This window comes from Lichenostomus cassidix, chromosome 2 (assembly GCF_008360975.1).
Source record: "Lichenostomus cassidix isolate B80296 chromosome 2, HeHo_3.0, whole genome shotgun sequence".
NCBI classification, from domain to species: Eukaryota; Metazoa; Chordata; class Aves; order Passeriformes; family Meliphagidae; genus Lichenostomus; species Lichenostomus cassidix.
This window is the reverse complement of record NC_139482.1, coordinates 62,937,154-62,958,688: the sequence shown is the minus strand read 5'-3', so window position 1 is coordinate 62,958,688 and position 21,535 is coordinate 62,937,154. Positions and strand designations below refer to the sequence as shown.

At 40.8% G+C, this 21,535-nt stretch overlaps 1 protein-coding gene across 1 annotated transcript in view; it reads right to left on the bottom strand.

Moving 5' to 3' along the window:
* The window catches only part of JARID2 (jumonji and AT-rich interaction domain containing 2), a 214,183-nt gene that overhangs the window by 72,451 nt on the left and 120,197 nt on the right, over positions 1-21,535 (bottom strand). Inside the window, exon 3 of the mRNA XM_085051817.1 lies at positions 19,777-19,918. Within this exon, the coding sequence (XP_084907943.1) occupies positions 19,777-19,918 (142 nt within the window). The remainder of the gene's footprint in view (positions 1-19,776; positions 19,919-21,535) is intronic.

The following is a 21,535-nucleotide window of genomic DNA, read 5'->3' as shown; positions in this document are numbered from 1 at the left end:
GACTGCCAGAGCACGCTGTCTTTCTCCTCCTCCTGAATGCCAGCAAAACTAGTTGAGAGCTAATAATATGAATGGAAACTATGGTAACAATTCCTGTGCCAACACAATCTATAGCCTTCCCTGCAGACTCTTTTTCTTTACCTGCAGTAATAAGTATTCAATACTCTCTTGCTTCTTGTTGTATGTGTAACATTCCCCTACCCCTGGAGACTCCAGTAAAAAGATATGGTGCATATCGAGCTCATTTTGGTAGCAGGTAATCATAGTAAAAACCCACACAGACACACACTAATTGTGTGTACACAGCACAGATCTGTCCGGGAAGTGAAAAAATACAGTCCCTCTGAGAAGACTCTGTTCACAGAAGAGTGAGATTTATCAGTGCTTCTTCCCTAACACCCTCCCTAGTTTTACTTTTAGGATACACGGCGGTGACGTGAGCAGCAGGACGCCTGACATTTAACGATACAGCCCAGATAAACTAAGAGCTTGCTGACAGTGGAAGAAGAAAATCATGTTTCTTCTAGTTCTGCATCTCAATAGGCACTCTGACCTGGAAGGAACGGGAAGGCACAGTCCAAGCGGGAGGACAAAGGGAGTGGGACCACACCTTTATGGAGCAACAATTACTGCAAGTGCCTCACCTGCATCTTCCCACCCTAAATGAGGGGGTTCCGTTTGCTTTAAGCTGATCTCAGCGAAGATTGCTGCAGAAAAAAGGTGTGGTATATATTCTTCTCTACATCTCCAACCACACCTTCCTGCTTATGCCAGCACTAGAGCTCCTGAGCCACCATAATCAGCTGGGTGAGAAAGTCAGTCTAGCTGAAAATTAATTTATAGGTTGGGTTTCTCACTTTTTCGGGTTGGGTTTCCTAAGTGCAGAAATGCTGGTGCTGGCACAAAAGAGGTGGCAAGAACACACGAGAGGGAAGAACAGGACGGCCTTTTCCAGTAGCAGCTCACATTAAGATCACCCTAAGCTGACTGAGAAACACATTAGCTACTGAACTGTAAAATTTTAACAGGAAACGTGCCTGATAGCAATTCCAGTGTGTTCCCCTTCACTGTCAACCGTTTTGCAACAAGGAGCCTAGTTTCCACCAAGACAAGCAAAGGAAGACAAATTTGGGTTGGTTTTTTTTTTTTACTTTATAATCTTGGGGATTTTAAAAGAGTTTTTCTGAAGTAATGAAAAGATCTGATTTCCATCACTTCTGCCCCCATGAGCAGATCACCCACTACTTTTCCCTGTACCATCACAAACAAAGCCCCAGTTTACAAACATTTAAAATAGAAGGGACTGACAATGCTGCCCACACTGACAATGACACTGCATTACAGTTCACTGAGCACTTTCTAGGTGCCCCATGAGCAAAGTCCACTGGCTGGCACTGTGTCTCTCTGGAAGTGTCCCTGAGGTGTGGCCACAAGCCTGTGCCACTGATCAGCTGTGCCCAGCCTGAGGGGACACATGACAGCAGAAGTAAAGAAATGGCCTCAAGAGCAGACCACTTGTAACTTCCAGGAATATATGCTTGCAACAACCCTAGGGTTACTTTACATGCAGTAAACATCTCCATTCATCTAAACAAGCTCTAATAATTAATTTCACACTTCAAGAGGAGATCATCTACAGACATTTTAATCTGCTGGTAACCTGTTCTGTGACAGGCAGCAATGTGCCTCCCTCCTCTGACTGCGTTATGTTACAAACTCACTGCACTGCCACTGAAGTAGTTCCTGCTGTATACGGACACACACACCAGACTGCTCTACACCTCTGACATCTCATCTCAAATGTGAACCACAACAACGACCCTCAAATGTGATAGCCCCAGCGCTCACCTTGCTCCTCCCTGGGCCTTTATTTTAGCTGCAACCTGATCCCCCATAACAGATTGAATGCCTAAGCTTAACCTTCTTTCCAGATCTCTTTTTCACAGAGTTTCCTTGCACAAGAGATGTAGCTGCCCATCACTACAGCTGGCTGTGCCCATCTCTCAAACCCCACTGAAGTCAAAACAGCTCATCAGTAGCATGCACTCAGCCCTGTCACCTGCAGCTCTGGCTGGGGGGACAGGAGGCCACTCACCAAGGAAACCTCACACCACTAAGCACAGTCTTGTAAATCTGTCTGAAAACACCCAACCACCCAGGGATGCTTCCCAGCACGTTCTCTCCTCCTCAACAACACTAAGCCAATATTTGGTCACTAATTTACTGGCAGTCCTCAAGAAAATCACTATTCTATCCCTTTTCCAGGCTGAAATTAGACACTGACTGAAAGAGGGCAGGCAGAAGGATTAAAATCCTATGAAAAACAGTATGTGTACAGCCACGCCTGCTTGAATCAGATGAGGGCCTGAGGTCAATTTGCCACATGGCCATACAAAACGTCATGGCAAAAGTGTTCCCACACAAGAGAAACAAAAAATTGGCAATTCCTTCAGCTGGGACCACTGGTGAACATTTGATGAACATCAACATCAGTTCTCTTAGTTCTCAAAGGCTGGGCACTTGAAAGGCAATTGATGAGAACGCCACACAAAGCTCCACCAAGAACGAAAGATGTGAAATAGGAAAGAACACTTGTGCAGTAAAAGAAAGCAGGCAATAAGGCGAGGAGAAATAAAGAAAGTAAAACATTGCGAGGGAATGCAAAGAGCTGTCAGTATGTTCAGGAAAAGGGAAAGTTACCTGAAAATAAAACGGAAATCCTGTGAGGACCAGATGACTAAGGAGAGAATGGCAAAACAGCCACAACATGCCTGATTAGAAAACTGCAGAAATCTGACAAAACACACAATCCTTTTCATACCCAGCCAGCCACTGAGCCATGGGTAAACAAATACATGGAGTATTTCACAAACCCCTCGAGTATTTTCTTGGTTTAAAATTATATTAAATATGGGTTCAGTAGCTCAGGATACTGTTCAAAATAACAAACAAATGCAACCACAACGGGTTGTGTGAGTGACTGCCCTTAGCACTAAGGAAATCTTAATAGCTTGAAGGTGAGAATTAAGTCAACAAAGTCAACAAATAAAATAAATGCATCTTTTATCACACTATTACCAAGGGAAGACAATGCCAAAAGGCAGAACTAGAGATGCTTCTCCTGAGGCCTCGCTGGCAACACAAGACTGCCCCAATTTAATTTTTGTTAAATCAGTTCAAATCCACATGGACTGTTATGGGTTATGAGTAGGTTAAACCACTGCCTTGTTGACAGATAAATCAAAAAGACAGCCTGTCCATACAGCCTGTTGTGCCAGTTTAACTTCATTAATTTAAAAGCTGCATCTTAATTTATCTTAACGTAAGCCATCTAAAAATCTCAGCAAAGCACCACCACTAAGACTGGAATGATTTTGGATCAGTAAATCCAAAATCCCTTTTAAAGCTATACCAGATTCCAGCCCACCTACCCCACAACCTGCTCTCTTCTCTGGTCATTTTCTACTGCAGACAGAGGCAGATTTTGCCTTTAGAAGAAATTTAAGCTGCAATTCCACTCCAAAAATTCAAATTCTATACTTTGGAAAAGGCAGTAACTCCAGCTTCACATTTTGAATCTATATGGGCAGTATTAAAACCACAACAAACAGAAACCCTGATCTCATACAGAGTTCAAAATCTGAGTTTTGGCAAACATGCTAATCTGTATTTTTGTGCATTCACCAGGGCTCTCTCCCTACCCACAAGGGAGTCCCCATAGCCAGGCAGCTTCAAAAGTGTTCCAGCTCCTGCATGCATCATTGTTATATAAATCTGCAAGATCAGAAGATACACTTGAAATAAATGTAGCACTAACAGTATTTCTCTTCATAGCTATGGCGTGACCTTAGCCAGCCTGACATGACTGATGTGGTTCGCGATGCTTAAAGCTAAACAGAATTAAACTATATAGGTAAGTTTTACTAATTTACTCATTACTTATAGGTAAGTTTTAGAAATGCATACATATGCACACACAAATGCACATATAATTATGTATGTTACCTGCAGTGAAAAGCCATGATTGGAGACAAATATCAGAAAAATGAATAGCTGATTTTTAGATTATTGTAATAAGCTTAGCAGAAGGTATTGCATAATTTAATGAGATAATAAACTGTCATAATTAACTGCATTTTACATACCTTTCCTCTTCCCCAAGGGGAAAGAAAAGCTTTAAAAGCAATCAAAAATCAAAACTAAACACTCCTCCAGATTTAGGAACCCATCCTACCAAAATCAGTGACCCAAACGCCATAATACCTACAAAATATGATTCTGAGGGAACTGAGAGTTTTAGACTATTTCCAGCTCTAGCTCTTTAAGGAAGGTTTTCTAAATCCAAAAGAAACCAGTGAAGTGCCAACACCCTCAAAATGCAGATGCAAAGCAAAGCAGCTGTTGTAGCTCACATATTCACGCAGCATTGGAGTGTCAAATTAATGACTACTCAGTTTTACTGATCAGTTCCTTTAGAAGGATTTAGAAGCTAATTGTTACATACAATCATTTCCCTGAAGAAAGGAGGTTTTAGGGGGAAAACCAGAAGGGGGTGTGGGTGGAATAAGGATAGTGAGCTATGTCATATTCTACAAGCCAAGAGATGATCTGTGGTGTGAATCCCCACCACAGCGGCCATAAGCTTCCCTGGGTCATACAGGACAAGCAACAAGTCAGGGCAGCTCTTCCTCTAAACCCTTTCTCAGCAGATAACACAGAATTCTCTAAAAGTATTTCTTGGCAAGGTTTCAGTGTATTGCATTCCACTCAACAGAGGAAAATCCTGCTCAAGGCTCTGTCTTTGGAACAGCTACAGCTGACCCAAAACATTAATCTACCCCATCTAGACAGATGCCATGAAAATGAGATATGTCAAAAGTTAGGGTTTATCGTTATTTAAATCAATCATTTGAATTCTACTGCAGAACAAGGTGGTATTCTCCCCTCCCTCAACTGACATGCTTTTAGACAAGAAATACAAATAAACACTAAGGCACCTCAATTTACAGAATCTCAGAAACAACTCTTGAGGGGGAAAAAAAGCTCAATCAGTCTACAAATACTGTACAAGTAGCAGTATAAATAGGAAAATTTAATTATCAGCTTCATAACACAGCAGGGCTACAGCAGCTACCTATGCTGAACCCAAGTTTCCTCATGCTGAGAGCAACTTGATGCAGAAGCTGTGGTACTCAAGTGAATTTGCTCATGAAGCAGAGGACGTTTACAGCCTGGGGAAATTTGTGTGTCGGGTGGTGGGATGCAGCAGAGTGAACGAATTCTTCAGAAGCATTTCACAGCACGTGAAATGCTATTCCAGAGCAGTACTGATGGATTGTAACTGGAAAAAATGGGGACTTTAGAAGGCTAAAGTAATCAGCTGTCCAAAAGAAATACCTATGCCTTTTCATACCATCTCCAAGAAAAGAGCAGCTATTCCTTTATTCTTATTTGTATTATTTATTATATTTATCTTATTTATATTTCTTATTGTGTAAGAAATATAAATCTGCAAGAAAAAAAAAGTGCAAGGGAGAAAACCAAACAAATCAAATCCCTTCAAAACTTGAAAGTCTCGCATTGTGAATTCCAGCAATTCTGCCTAACACATGGCACTGGGGGGCTCTGGGATGCCACTACTCAATGGCTGGTTGCTGCAGATGTCAGTAAGCAGTTTGTTTTCATCAATAACACAAGATGCCTGTAGCATCACCAGTTTTACTATGTTCATTGTTTATTAGAAAACACAACTGTCTTATTTTTTATTAGCTGGCATTTCTCAAGGTTCCCTGCCTTTATTTTTCTTTCCCTAGTATAAATGAGCACATTTGCCAATAACACAAATAATACAGTCTAAGGAAAAAATGAAGCTTGCACTGTGGGATGTTCATTGTGTGAGGCCAGAAAACTTAAAGCAGGGATAAATGCATTGAGTTACATTTCACATATCTTTAAGCAATGCCAAATTCTATCCTTAAAACACCCAACTTGACAATGCAGCCCTCCTAACAGAGGGGTGATCCCGCAGCAGACACAGCGAAGCACCGTGCTGCATTATATAACAACGTTTTCCAGAGGAATGAGCAGAGCACTTTCTGTGATGCACAGGGAGCGTACAAGCTGTCACTCAGCAGCCTCTTCTAAAGGGACTGTGCAGCAGAATCAAGTCGCTTGTAGGTGTATTAAAAGGAAGAATAAATGACATTCAAGTAACATCCATGTTTTGAAGTGCAGGTAGTGCCCAACATCACCGCATTGCCTAATTAAAATCCACAGTAACACAAAGCAACACCCATCCAGAGGTAAAGGACTCTCACATATGCACCTCAGAGATCACTTCTGCCTTCCTAACAAGCTGGTAGAGCACAGCTCTGCACTGCGACTCTGCACCCGCTTTCTGCACCAGCTAAGCACCACCAATTTATACAGGCTGGCATTCATACAGAGGGAGGGGAGGGCAAAAAGAAAACAAATACAAAACCCCATCTAATCTCATATCTCATCCCACTGAAGGGCTTGTTATCTGATGAGGTGCGCTGCTGGCATTGAGTATTGCCAGTGCTCAGACCTTCTTGCTCTGTGTTTCATCCACCCCAGTACCATAGCTGAAAACTTCATAAATTCTCCCTGTTGCATTCAATCTGGAAAATAACCACTGTGACACAGTGCTTTAGAGCTTTTCATTTCTACACTCATTAAAAAAATTAAGGAACTGAGGCTGACATTAATTTTTTTTTGTGGGGTTTTCCACATCCTCGTTAAGAGGTTCCATGGCCGACATGACTCAGAAATTTAGAGCTCATTATACAGAACCACTGAAATTAGTATTCCGTTCATGGGCTTAATAGGTATTTAAGCAATGTAAGAGACAGGTTTTGTTTTGTTCTTTTTTAATTGAAAGAATAAACTGTATTCAAATGCTCAGAAAGTCTCACTTGTCTGCAAAGCAGAGAGAGATGAATGAGCCAAGCACAAACAGTCCTAGGGCCCTTTGTTGCCAGTAAGTGGGTTTCCTCCTCCATTTCCAAGCCCGTTGTAATTAAAGATAGCTCACCTAATGCTCAGGAAATGCCGTAAACATTTGTTTTCATTAAGGCTCATATTGGGAAACCACGCAGATTTTGTTGAATAAAACCTAGCAGAAAAACACTTCAGTAGAAAAGGTTGGGATGGTCCAAAGAAACAGCAGAGTAAGGAACAAACAAGGATGAAAACAAAACAGAAAGTCAACAACTAGTTCATGCATCCTGGACTGCCTAGTGATCACTAAAAAAGCACAGAGAGGAGCACAAACAGAAAATGGATTTCTGTTTAAGGACTAAAGTCAGTACTTCTCATATGAAAAACAGCAAACTGTCAGAAGAGGTTATCTCAGAAGTGCAAAACATTCTTCACACTATGCTAAAAAAAATGAACCTGAGTGAGAAAAGCAAAAAGGGATTCTACTAACCTTACTAGTTACTGCGAGTGGGAGGGGCGTGGAGTGTCCAGAAAAGCAAGAAAATACTTTCTTCTTCCCATATTTTATTTGGAACCATGAATAACACTGCCCTACATCTTCAACACCTGCCTTCCTCATCTACTTCCGCGAAGCATCTTGCTAGAATGCTCCCCGTAATTTTGCCCTCCCCTCTTCCCTGCCTCCCCTCCAAGAAAGGTGTCTAACTCAACAGGATATTTTTCTATTTGCAATAGGAAAAAAATATTCCTGAAAGTGTTTGTGTCCTCCAGCCTCCACTTAAAGGAGTTTTTGTAAGTTTGCTTTTTAAGCTGGGAATGTCAAGCTTTAAAAAGACGTGTCCCCTGAGCAGTGAGAAGCCTTGGGGAAAAAGAACACCCAGAGGAAAGGATAGGTCAGAACAAGTGCATTAGTATCAGGGTCTGGAAATCTGCCCACATACTGAAATACGGTTGCATGTCTTCATGTCAAACACTACTTCAGACCAAAGGGCCTTTAAATATCGTTACATTAAGGTACGGTATGTGAAGATTACATTCACAATTCCTTTTGGAAGACAGAGTACCAAGAAGTTGTAACAAATTCCCTTTCAACTCCCCTTTTTCATGTTAAAAATTAGAAATAATGATGTGACAGTGCTGCATTTCTAACATCAGAGTTCTGTCTCAGGAAAAGGATCTTCATCTCCCAGACCTGAGAAGAAACAAGAAACAGCAACCGGCCCAGATCCTCCCTTTCTCACCCATCCCAGCCCAGAAACTTACTTCCTCCATATCAAGACCAAGTATTTCAGCAGTGACCTATGAGTGTTTTGTTGAAACTGGGAAATTAGCATACAGCTGCATCCCCAGTCTGGCAGAGGGCTTTGAGTGGCATGTAAAAAGCTGATAAAGAAGCAAATCAATCTGAAACCTTGAACTGGAGACAGCAGGTAACACCATGAAATCACACCCACCCCCCCATCCCCCCACCAAACAGCTAAAGCAGTTAAGTTTCCTGAAACTGGGCCGTTTCGAAGTAAGGGATTGGGAACCAGTGCTCCAGAAGATACAACTAAACTGAAAATAATGATCATATTTTGGAGTAAAGTTCCATATTGGAAAGTTTCTATGACTTGAAGTAAGAGGAACACAGTGTGGCCTATAATACAATGGCATACTTCTGTTAACTGAGCTATTTTCATTGAATTGCCCCCCATAGCACTGGGAAAAATGTAAAGGAGAGATTATTCCATTTTTACTATGAATGGCATATACTCTCTGTAGTCCCACTGAATCAGTAATCCCACACAGCTACAGCTTCAGGGCAAATGACGCAATGCAGGACCTCCAATGCAGACTATGCACAAAAGGCTGGAATGAACAATCCTGTGGGTGAAGAGGATGCCTTTCTCTGCCACTAAAATAATCAAGCATCCAACAAGTATAAAGCCCAGGTCGGCAGTCATCCAGTCAATAAACAATCCCTCAGACTTCACACTGACCACCTTGAGCAAGCTGACACAAGCAGCTGGGTAAGCCTGGGGAAATACACGGCACAGGTTACACTGCGTCACTTTCTGATGGCTCATTCTGTGGTGTAAAACTCCAGCAGGCAAGAGTAAGGTCACTGAAAAGGAAAATAAACAAAAGTCTTTGAAGCGCTATTCCAAGTGCAGTCAAAACCAGGGGCACTTAATTTACAGCATCTTCAGCCTGCAGACATCTTAGGAAAATGTCCAATCCACTGAAATCAATAATAAATAAGCATTTTCAGTGGATCCAGGAATTAATTCTTGTTATTTAAAACTGGATTTGAATGCAGTTGTGCTGATAAAGCACTCTCAAAATCCTCCTTCAGGGAGATAATTTATTTTTTATTTATGACTATCTATGTTAATTTAATATCAGAAGAAGGAAGAGCAATAAAGCCAAAAAAGACACATACAAAAAACAGATATAAATAATATAATTTACTTATACTTTGCCCTTGAAAACAATAAGCAACTATTACTCCAATCTTTAACTACTAAAACTCTGCCAATTAAACTTGAAGATGGAAGAGACATACAGCATTTAAGTGCTGTTCAAGGCCACCCAGTATGGCAAGAATTTGAACACAAGGCTACCTGGTACCTAGGCTGCTTAAAGATACTGTGGGTTATACTGCCCACAGAAGAACAAATGTTTGGGTTTATATTTTAGTAGGGTCCTGCAACTGTAACCTTCAAGGAAAAAACAAACTTTTTTCATGTGGTTTTTCTTCTGAATTACTTTAACTGATTCTTCTGATAAGAAGAGTGTGACCTTTACTCAAATGCTATCTCCCCTCTTTCTCCATTTCTCATCTGATTCACCTTTAAAGTTTATTTTGCAGTCCATCCGGAAACTGGAAGCAATTAAATACTCTTAATCTGGGATAGCATATAGCACATGTATCAAAAGTGAATTTAACAGCAGGATTTCTATGTAACAGAAATGAAATAAAATGGGTAAAAATCGAACACTGATTGCATGGTAACATTTGTCTACGTATTGTTTATCACTTTAATTTTCAGGTAATGAGATGATTTCACAGGCCCAGAGACGTAAGAGTGAAGGTCTCACAAACTGTGCCACACCTAGTTTGTCTTCTTGTTCTGTTACAAACTAACCAGGTGGGATGAACTAGCTTTCAAGGAAAATCAATAGTGGTCAATTTTCCTAGCGTAAGACAAACATAAAAAGTCCATGCACACCAAGATACTGCAAAATTAGAGGGCCAGCTTGATTTCTGACCTAAGAATCAGGGAGGCTGAAAGATTTCTCAATCTCTGTTAGAAAATGTCATGATTTTCAATGTGCAGGTGGAAAGAAGATGTCACTAAAAATAGAAGTAATCAAGAAAGTCCCAGATGCTTACTTTAACAGCAAACTAGACGTATGCAAAAGAAAAACATGAGACTCCTTTCTAAAAAAAGTTGATTAAAATTTTAGAGTAATTTATTTTAAAACGCACATTTTGCTTGACAACTTGTAGAACAAATTGTCTGTGGGCCAGAAATAATCTGAAGCATAATAAAGGAGCAGAGAAGACAAAAAGTAAAGGGTTTCAGAGTTTCCCCCTTGCCTCATGAGGAACAGGAATGACCAAAGGAGACGGCATTGTTTGCTTGCTTAGAATAAAACTGAGAGCAATGTTATTCTCGAGAGCTGAGTTCATCAGGGCACCCAGCCACCACCCAGAGGATCTGATGTTGCCCCTGTTCATCTTTTTCCCCAAAGCCACCTCTGCTGTGCTCCCTGTGGTGCCTAGAGGATCTGTCCAGTAGCAGTCCCACTAACTCAGCATAGAACCACCTGCCTTTGCTTTGGCCAGGTGACAATCAATGCCAGATCCAGCACAAACGGGGTCAGAGGAAGGCCACCCTTCCTTTTCACTTCTGTATCACTTGGTTGCATAGTGGGCTTTTGGGCTGCAATTTCAACCCAATAGTCTCAATGGGAGGGAAAGAGATTTGTATTACTGGACCAACAGCCCAAGGTGGGGAATTTATGCAATTAGGGGGTCTTCCCAGTAGGCTCCTGGTTGTGTAATGCCACAGGTGACAGTGCACAGTGCTCAGCAGGCTAAAGGAAAACAGTGTAATAATCACATAGGGTGAGACGTCTCTAAAGAAAGAGGAGGAAAACCTCTAAAGATGCAGCTAGCATGAGAAACACAATGCATCAACAGAGCAGCTACACTAGCTACATTGGCATTCCAGCTGGGATGTCTGCTCGTACAGGCAGTTGTGGTAGAACTTCTTGGCTGGAGAGCACATTTCAAATCTAAGTCATTCAGCAAAGCAATGATAGCAAACCACAGACACCAAGTGAAACAATGCATCCCCAAGAGAAGGGGTTTAGAAATACAACAGCACACATGCAAAGGAAAATATCTGTTGCAGAATAGCTGACTACCCAAACATCCGTGTTTCTCTGTTAAAAGCTGGGATATATAAAGCTGTATATAAAGAGCTATCAAAATTATAATGAGGTGCACAGAAAAGTCTCTCAGACTTAAAAGGCTAACAATGTGTTGTCTCAAGTTTTCATTTCTTCACCCGAGAAATTTTAACTTGCACCAGAATATGTTTATATTAAATTCCGAAAGCTGCCATTTAAAATAAATAAATTCTAAAAGCTGTCCTTGACACTCAGCATACATGCACACATGTTACCAGTTAATTAATTTTACAGAATAATGACTTCAATGAACAGCTCTTCAACTGTGAAGAAAGATCAAATCAGATAATAGCTCCAGCAGTGACCCATTTAACCATGGACCTCCTCACTCTCTACTCATATCCCAAATTTTTTGTCCATATAAACACATACCTACAGGACTTCATGAAAGTGAAAGCATCACAGCCAAATGACATGTTAAAACAGAGGAGATATTAGAAATGAGTCTGTACAAAGTCTACTTACTTTATTGAAAAGATAGATAACAGCTGCAGGAGCTCCAGGAAACAAGGAGGGCAAGAGAGGAGAAGAGGAAGAGCGGACAGCCATCTCCATAGTAACTGTAACTATGAAACTCAGGGGAGAGCTTGTCTTAAAGCTGAAAGAAGGATGCTACCAGAGAACATAGACTGTAATGTAACTGGAAAAAAATAAGAAAATTCCAAATAATTTTCCACATGGTCAAGGGTCCCTTAAGCTTTTGTTTATTTAATCAGAGCCAAGAACAAATACCAAGAGAGAAAAGCAAAGAAAAAAAAGCATAAAATCAAAACATAATGATGACATGGCCATTACTGTACAAATTACTTAGCAATAAACATACAGCTAAAAAACTAAATATACAAATGTTCAGATTAAGAAGAAAAAACCAATTAGCTTTCCTCAGGAAATTCTGTGCTACTGAATGCAACAGAAGAAGAGAAAGAAAAAAGCACTATAACAGCACAAGCTAGGTGATATATGTAAAATTCCTGTGATTTTTTCTATCAACGCAAGAGACCTGAGGAGATTCTAGAGGAGACACTTACAATACAGAGATTTATACTTTTCAAATTCAATTCAGACTTAGAAAACTCTCACAAACCCAAACTGTGATGTTGGTGACTTGGACTGATGTATTTTTGAGCAGTACTCACACCACTCCAAGCCTGCTATCCATCTGGGAGTCTCAAGACCCACACCCTTACCTGAAATCTTGATCTGACCCATAACCACACTAATACCCACACTGCTGTCAGGTTTGGTGAATCAGCAGTGGCCCACGTTCACGCTGTCATTTGCAAGGAACATGTCGAGAATATATTCCTATCACTCACACATTGCCCTTATCAGCCAGAGGAATAAATACAGAACAGGATTTCCTATAGTGCTGTGTATGCCAAACCAGCAAACAGTGTGAATACAATCTTCAAATACTTATAAAGACTTCATAAAAATCCCAAAAACAACCAAATGAACAAACCCAAAACCCAAACCAAACCAAACCAAAACAACCCACCACAAATATTCTTAAAGCTCAGTATATTAGGACACACTTCCACTTTAAAATATTGGGATGGTCCTCTCTTTTTATTTGATATCGTTTGCCCAGCACATAGGACAACACCAGATGTAGCAAGCAGTTATGTTAGCTAGGGTCTTATACAGGCAATGGCTTATGCGCATTAAAAAATTTTCTTTCACATTGGCAAACAAATTTGCTTGAAAAAAGTGTCTTTTTCAACTATTTCCTGCATCAGTTTAGAGTGACCTCTCCCTGGTCTTAAAGCAATCATTGTCTGGCCTGTCATACACAGGGGTGAGACATGAATTATGTGAATCACAGTGAGGGATGGGTTATCAGGCAGCTGAAGGAGTGTTTGCTGTACACAGAAAGCCAAAACCAACTGCACCTATCCCAGCTGGTTTGGAAGCTTCCTTCATCCCTCAGTGAATGAGACCAAACTCAAGGTCATAAAGACCTCTCCCTACAATTCTGACTTCTGAAAACAGGGTGGCAGGTGAGAACAAGCAAATTTGAATTGGACATGGAGTAACTCTTCTCAACATGCTATAAATCATACCTTCATAATTATTAAATCACTATTCAAACAAGTTGTTTATATAGCTGCCTACCCACAAAGTTCAAGTGTTCCCAGATTATTGTATCTTGTTATATCTTTGCATGTTGGATAGAAGAATTCATGTCCCAGCCTCTGTTTGTTCCCTATGAAAATACTGAAAGATCATTAATCATTTGATTTCTTCCTTTTCAAACTACACACAATGATCTTCTTGACTTGAATTATAAAGCAGGTAATTTGTCTATTTACTATTCCTCGGCAAGTCCACTTCAATGGACTATTACTGCTTTGTTTATAAGGCTCATTATTTAAATATAAATGTGCAGCACTAAAAATATATTTCTATCATATCAGCATTTCCAGAAGACTAGAGATGGGGAGGTGGGGGGAGGTGTTAAAAAATTATACATAAATCTCATTGTCATTTTGGTTTTATTGTGGATTACTGTAGTTCTTCATAAGCAAACAACTAATGCAGATTTGCACTGCCTACTGAAACTGGAAAAAAATAACAGAAGAACCTGGTTGGTAAGTGGGCTTGCATTGTGTTGTCGCAGGCAACAGCTGAACACAAATACATTATATAGTGTACCAATTAGCAAAATGACTATTCACTAAAAAGGTCCTGGAAAAACACTTTGATATTATGAGCAGTCTCCTGCTTTCACACTCAAGTCATAAAACACTGCTCTCTCCATCACCTACAATACCAAGCAGAAATCCCTCCAAAACTTACAAATGTGGGAACAGGATTGACCTTGTTTTACATCTTGCATGAAAGGTGCTAAGTCTAGTGCTAAAGAGACTGTTCATAATTAACTATAAAAACAATTTGACCAAAAAAAAGGAAAAGAAAAAAAATTTAAAAAGAGGGGAAAAAAACCCCAACCTCCAGTCCCCTCAACCTTTTGACAGTTCTACTGCAAGAAAGTTCTTTGCATATAAAGTTGAAAAGGATATATCACTAAAAGAAACCACTTAAATTAGCAGCTTGCCTAATATGCAAAAACTTGCCCACCCTTGACTGGCTTTTTTTGTGCTGAGGGTGCAAAACAGGTGTGCCAGCCTAGCAGCTGTGCAGCCACCAGCCAATGGACATCAGCATGCTTGTCTCCCCTCCTTGGCCACATACTCCCACCACCTTTTCATTTGACAAACCTTAACCCTCATGTTGTTACACAATGAGCCAGTTCAGGGAGTTAAACTGGCTTCTAAAAAGAAACTTTTAAAAAGACAAACAGGAAAAGGGAGCAGGCAGCAGGGAGCCAGCATGAGGCAAGGAGCAGGAGCACATCCCATGGGTTGGCCTTGGTATAGTGCACAATCACACTTCTGACTGTCACATGCTTGAGACCGTTAGCAGAAAGCTGCTGTATTAATTAAAGGCCTCAGAAGGTTCCTAATAAGCAATTTCTGGCTAATCTAGCTGTGGCAGCTTAAAATGCTACTGCTCCCCAGTGGGCTGTTCCTTTCTCCTGCAGCCAACAACCTTCCCAGCAGCAGAACTGGACTAAGTGTCTTCTCCCAGGAGTTGTGCACACCCTTGGCCTGGCAGGCTACTGCAAGAGAGGAAATTTCTCCAACTCTAATTTTTTCCTAAACTAAGCCAATGTCTTTTTTCCCCTTAACAGATAAAATATTCTAACATTAAATAAAAAGAAAAAAAATCCAAAATTTAAAGCTTAACAATTATTAAAATCAGTCCGTCTCCTCCTAGTTCTCAGCCCTATATTAACACAACTTTACAATAAAAGAAAAATGCACTTATGCATTTGGCAATTCCCTGTGTGATTTCCTGGGAAGGGGGCCATGTAAATGAGTAGCCACCTGATTAGTAACAGGAAGCAAGCAATAGCCTGTTATCACCAACGATCAACATACTGTCACATCAAGTCTGCTCTGCATGTTTCTTCCTGGGTAAGGTACGCAACTTGTTGCTAGAAAATGTACAGCTGTCTCTGTACACTGTTATTAATTGCCAGCGGTTGTAGTCTTTAGAGTTGCCCATAAAAATGTACGAGCATTCAGCACAGAAACCAAACATCTTTGACCAGTTAACTATTGGTTTTCTCAACTGAGAACCATAGCTGGAAACTGGAGATTCACAACAGAAACATGCAGCTACATGGAAGATACACTTCTCCTTCAGTAATAACCTTTTGTTCATGGGTTTTGAAAAATGTACAATCTTTACACGGTGAAGACCACCCAATCTGATCGGTTATCAAGCCTATACACCAACAATTTTGCTCATCTCTTCCCAAAGCATTGAACAAGCCAGCAACTTCTCATATACATGGCAAGTAGACAGCAATCCATTGCACAATAGATTCAGTGTAACATTTGAGTGCTTAGCTTTTGCCACATGTTAGAATAATGCTTTCACTTTTCACCTCTCTTGGCTGAAACTGGTATTTACTATTTAGGATTACCCCACTGCTTCCCCTCGGACCTGGCCACTAGTAATACATACAGCTCAGATCAAAGTGAGTATTTTCCATTCTTTTGAGTGTAAACTCGGACAAATCTAAGTATTTTGAAGAACTGAGCTTGCCACTACTGCCACTGCCAATCCTCCCCCAAACTCTGTTTACTCTGTAAGAAGGACTTAGAGTTTTTGGACTTATCTGGAGGCTGGGAAGGGGCAAAGCTGTACATGCACTCCTTTTCCTCCTTACCATCACCACCAGCTGAAATCTGCAACATCACAGAAGACAAGCTGCAGACTTTTAGAACTGTTCCAGAATACTGTTGCAATTATAAAATGGTACATGTAAAAAGAAACAGAGATGGGAATTTTTGCATCAGATGCAAACCTGGTTGTGTTAAGAAGCTTCCTCCAATCCCCAGAGAGCAAAGGTATTAATTACTGTCTACACACTGACCAGTTGGAACCATTTGAAGCCTAATAGTATCAGGCCACTGCATTCAAAAACCCTGTTCCATCAAATAAAGTATCTAAGTGTGTTTCCATACAAAATCTGCAGTATTAAATTAAATCTGCACACTTTCATCACAACAGCCATCTCTTTCCTTCCACCACAATGCTCTCTTTATGGCTCTTCCATCAAGCTACATTACTAGAAAAGGGGTTGAAACAGGAAAATAAATAGATGTGATCACCTTAAGCTGTGCTCGGCTGGAGGTTCTACTGTTGCATTATTGTGTTTGGCATATATATGTGAAACAAGGAATACTTGTGAGTGATCTCTTCACTGGTCAGCAGCCAGGCTGGTACAGATTTACCTCCCCCACAGACGCCTGCTAGCACCTACTTATCTGCAGCTGAGTCAGTAACTCACTGGGGAGCATCTACTACCTAGTTCTGACCCAGTGAAGATCTGCACCAGGGATGGTTGGCATAGTGAGACCACAAGGCAGTGTAAACTGCTAGCAAATTCACCCTCCACTCAGTTTGCTACAAGAATTTACAGCTGCCGTTCATTCAGGCTCTTGTGAAAATTGTCTCTGAAACTGGAAGAGTTTGGATCAATTATAAATGCAAACTAAAAACACACACGTGCTGCACAAATGCATGAATCCCTGTTCCCTTTATTAAGTGTGACCTGCTCTTGGCAGGGGGAGGAAATGCTGCTAGATTAGTTCCTGAGCTGATGGACAGGGGGCCAGAAGACTGCTATACACAGCAGTTGGGAAGAGGTGGGAAGAAGAACCTGGGAAATAACTGCCTTCACTGTACCAGTCTGCCATTAGACTAAAGAACTGAAAGGTCAAACCAGAGTCTAAACTACTAAACTACTAAAGAAACCAGAGCCCTTTACAACAGATTCCGTTATTTACTATGTTTATTTGCTTAGCACTCTTTTTGTTTCCATCACGAGTGTGAAATACAGGTGACCTATTCTACTAGAAGATGACAGGTTCAAGTTTCCAAAAGACCACTCCTGCCATGCACCAGAAAAAAAAAAAAAACCAAAACACAAAAAACCCCACCCCTAAACAAACAAACAAAAAAACAAAACAAACAATAAAACCCCTCAAAAACCAAAAATGAACAAAACCCCACAAGCTTTAAAGAAATAAATAGTAACTTACATATAATGGTTGGTTCAGAGTACATTGCTAAAGCTACAGGCTTTAAAGGTGTATTTTCTTACAAGAGTGTCATTAGTTTACCCAGTGTCCTTTTTGGGACACTGACACAACTCTTTCTGGGATTGCAAGATGACCTGGATTGACGAAACACTGCATATTCAGCTAAACTAAACAAAAAGCCTAAGAGGAAACAAGAAGATGACATAAAAATACTCAACGTGCTCCAGGACAGCTCAGGAGAAGGAACCCAGAAAAGGTCTGTCTGCAAAGAGGAAACTCAGGCAAGGGAAAAAAAAATATAGGTAAAAGCCTGTTTTGGGTGTAAATGAATACAAAACAAGAACAGTCTCCTTCACAGCAACTGAAGTAGCAACTGCAATATCATTTCAACAGTTCATGATGCTTGAAGAAGTAGTGAAATGATGCCTTGCTTCCTATGAAAGCCAGAAAAAGTTTTCATCTTGAGTCTGTGTTAGGGCTGTGGGTTTTTGTTGTTGTTTTTAATCTGGAATGTACCAAAGGCACTGAGTTCCCTATTGCTATGCCTGAACCACCTAGCTGCCTCTCAAGGATCTGAATTCCCTCAGCCCAAACCTGCCAAATACTCTTCCAAAAATTTTTCACCCAGAATAATCAAGTGAAGTTTCTGGAGACTGGTGATGTAGAAATCCCACTCATTTCTGAAGCTGAACTGTGCGGGGCACCAGAAGCAGGTACAGCAAAAGGGACAAGCCTTCCTGCCCCTTGCCAGGCCCAAGAGAGGAAGGACATGCCCCCCTGGTTGCACTGGCAGCTGCTCCTATAACCATACTCTGGACAAGAGACAAAAATCTCATGCAGGTTAACAACGACAAAACCTGGCAAAAAGCCTCAATTCATCTTCCTCTTGCTATTATTTTTAATCCTAACCAGCTTCTTGAACCTGCTCATGGTGTGACCCTGCAAGCCAGTATGCCAGCACAGCTGAGGAACAAGGGGACAAACTAAGTGCAGAGGGAAGCAGAAATTCCTTAAGATAATGTGCAAGCAACAGTGGCATGAGATAATGACCACCGTATCCCAGGATAACACAGAGAGTAGTTGAGACCTAAATAGCTCAGCAGAAATAACTTTCAATCCTTCGCTGTATCTCAAAAAACCCAAAATCAGCACACAGATATCTCTGCCCTGACCAGCATTAGGATGCAATAAGCCTTACAGAATTTCTACCAGTATGGAAAATAAGGCAAATTTTACTCTGATATGCCTGATGAGCTAAGTGGGCATATTAGCTGGAGTTTGAATTTGTTGCTTGGGTGCACAGGAAAGATTGTGGGGACCAGGGATGGGAAACACTGGAACAGGAACATGAGGGTATCCAGGAAAGCACCAGTTTCCTCACCCCATCAGGCTTCTCAGTGGAATTATAAGGTCATACAGAAAACAGGAATACTTATTTTGTTTGAAAGAGAGCTGTTACTATTATTATAACTATATGGGTTCATTTTGGCTTGGAACTAGCATGCAAGCAGTGTGGAGGAAAAAGGTTGAGAAAGCGTTTCTGATTCTCTCTTTTAAGTGGCATATTTTAGACAGCCTGTTTTCATTCTTACTTCACAGAGAGGGCAGCTCCCAGCCTCCTGCATTCTCAGCATATTTTCTATAATAGATTAGCTTGAGGTTTATGATTTTAACCCACATTTTGTACATTCAGTGACTTCTAGGAAAGAGGAGGCAGCTTGCTGCAGCAGTATCTCAAAGTAGTCCTTTGCAATCGATACCCACCACACCACCTTACTGTGCAGTTCCTCTCCTCAGAAGCATCTGTTCTGTTCTTTTATATATTTTTAACTTCACATGGTTTCATTCACCAAAAATTAACAACATTAACACTAACTAATTTAGGGATGCCTTCCCTGAAATTAAACAAACATACATATTGACATGGCCTGAGGGGCCAAAGCCAGGGGAGGATGATGGAGGGCAGGAGGGGAGGGAGTCTTAAGGAATTTAAATTAGCATTCATCCACTGCAAACTAACAATTGTTTTTCCATGCTTTCCAAAACAATAACAAGAACCATCTATAGCAATGGAAGAAGCAAAGTTTGCTATATCTTTGCTATCCATGCTGCAAAGTCTGTTTATGGTGGGGCATTATGTGCAACCATACCCTATTGATAACATAAACACAACACTCTAAGACAAAAGGGACAAAGCAGAAAGGGTCCACTTTACCCATAATGCGCTACTGACCTTTTCCTCGAGGGCCCTTCTTCAAAATCTGAAGAACTAACATCGTTGCTTGTTGAGGACACTTGCGATGCATCGTCCTTCTCATTCTCCAGCTGCTCCGATCCTGGTCCTAATCCTTTAGATTGGCCATTAGTGAGAAGTCCTGCAAACATAACAAAATAGTACACAATATTCAAAACCTGCATTACCAGTGATTTTATAAAAATTCACGTGACACAATAGAGAGCTGATGCCCAAAACAACTGTCTTGCAAAGAGACAGACAGAGAGATAACATTGATTTTGCACAGAGGTACTTCAATAAAAATCTGCCAGCCTGCCTGTTTCTGATTTGGTTAACTCCAAGACCCAAGTCTCAAATAACTACACTATGGGTGTTTACAATAGTGTTTATAATCTTGTCACATTTGAAAGAGAGACACAGTTTAGTCGAATTCATCCATGTTTTAGAGAATTCCTATTGACTGGCATAGATGAGAGCCTTCTGCATTTATCTGTGGATTGATATGAAATTAAGCTGCCATTTGGTCCAATTTGATATCATCTTGCTCTTCATTCCGGGGCTCCCAAATACTGCAGTTTATGATCCTTTGAAAAAAAATCCTAAATCCCAAAGAAGTGAATATCAAAAGTCTACTTCCTGACTTTGAATCTTCGGGCCAACTGTCACTCATCTACAGAAACGCCAAACTGTCAGAAAAAGTACACAGGACAGCAATAGTACACAGGCCACAGTTGCATTCCCTTTTGTGCCTTTTCTCTCCTGGAGCAATAATACAGAAAGCAGAGTCACACAGTCACACAGATGGAAGACAGCACTGGACCTTTGCAAGCATAACATTTAACAAATACTGTGTATTCTATGCCATCAAGTACCTACAATATATTACGACTCTTACAACAGCAGACAGGCAATGAAACTGCTCATACTTAAGGAAGAATAAAAATAGTAGTATATTCTTCTGCAGGCTCAGATACGAGAGGAAGAAAACAATTTTATTAACTCACTATTTACTTGATGGTTTAAGAGCTTATTACCAGATGAGTTGCAATTTTATCCAGGAGAATGCTTTCTCATCTCTCCACCCGAATAGTTTTATAAATGGCGTAACAAAGCTTTGTTTCACAGCTGTATTTCCTCAGAAGAATGCTGGTAGGGCTTCCCTCTCTCCCTTAGCCATTTCAGTTTCCCTTTCCGTAATTGCACCTTAGAAGAGAAAACATGGCATCTCTTCCAAGATGAGCTGGGCAGTGAGACTGGTCAGAGTACTAAACTGAAAACATTAAGAACCGCAGCTTGAGAATTTCCATCAGCACTACATCAGTGCCACACCATTTGAGACCTCTGTTTTCAAGAAAATCACCATCCAGCACCATCAATGCATATCATTGCATAACCAAGCTCAGCTCCAAAGAGACACCAAAGCATAACCAGAGCAAGAGCAAAGACACCTCCTCCAGTGAGCTGCTCTAAGTATGGCAACATTGGTCACAGCTGCAGCCAAATGCACCTTCCCCACAAAACCATTTATTCACTGCTCACTTGGCACTCCAACTGCCAGTGGGCTCTGAACCTTACCAATTCCAACCTAATTGCTTTGATTGACCGTTTTTAAGCAGCCTACTCCAAAGCCTCTATCATACCTCTCTCTCCTTTTCCCAATTAAAGTTTGCTCATATTCATTCTGAACGACACCAAATTTCTCTTGACTTGGAAGTCAGAAGCAGCTATATGGTAGCTACATGTGGTAATTTTTGCA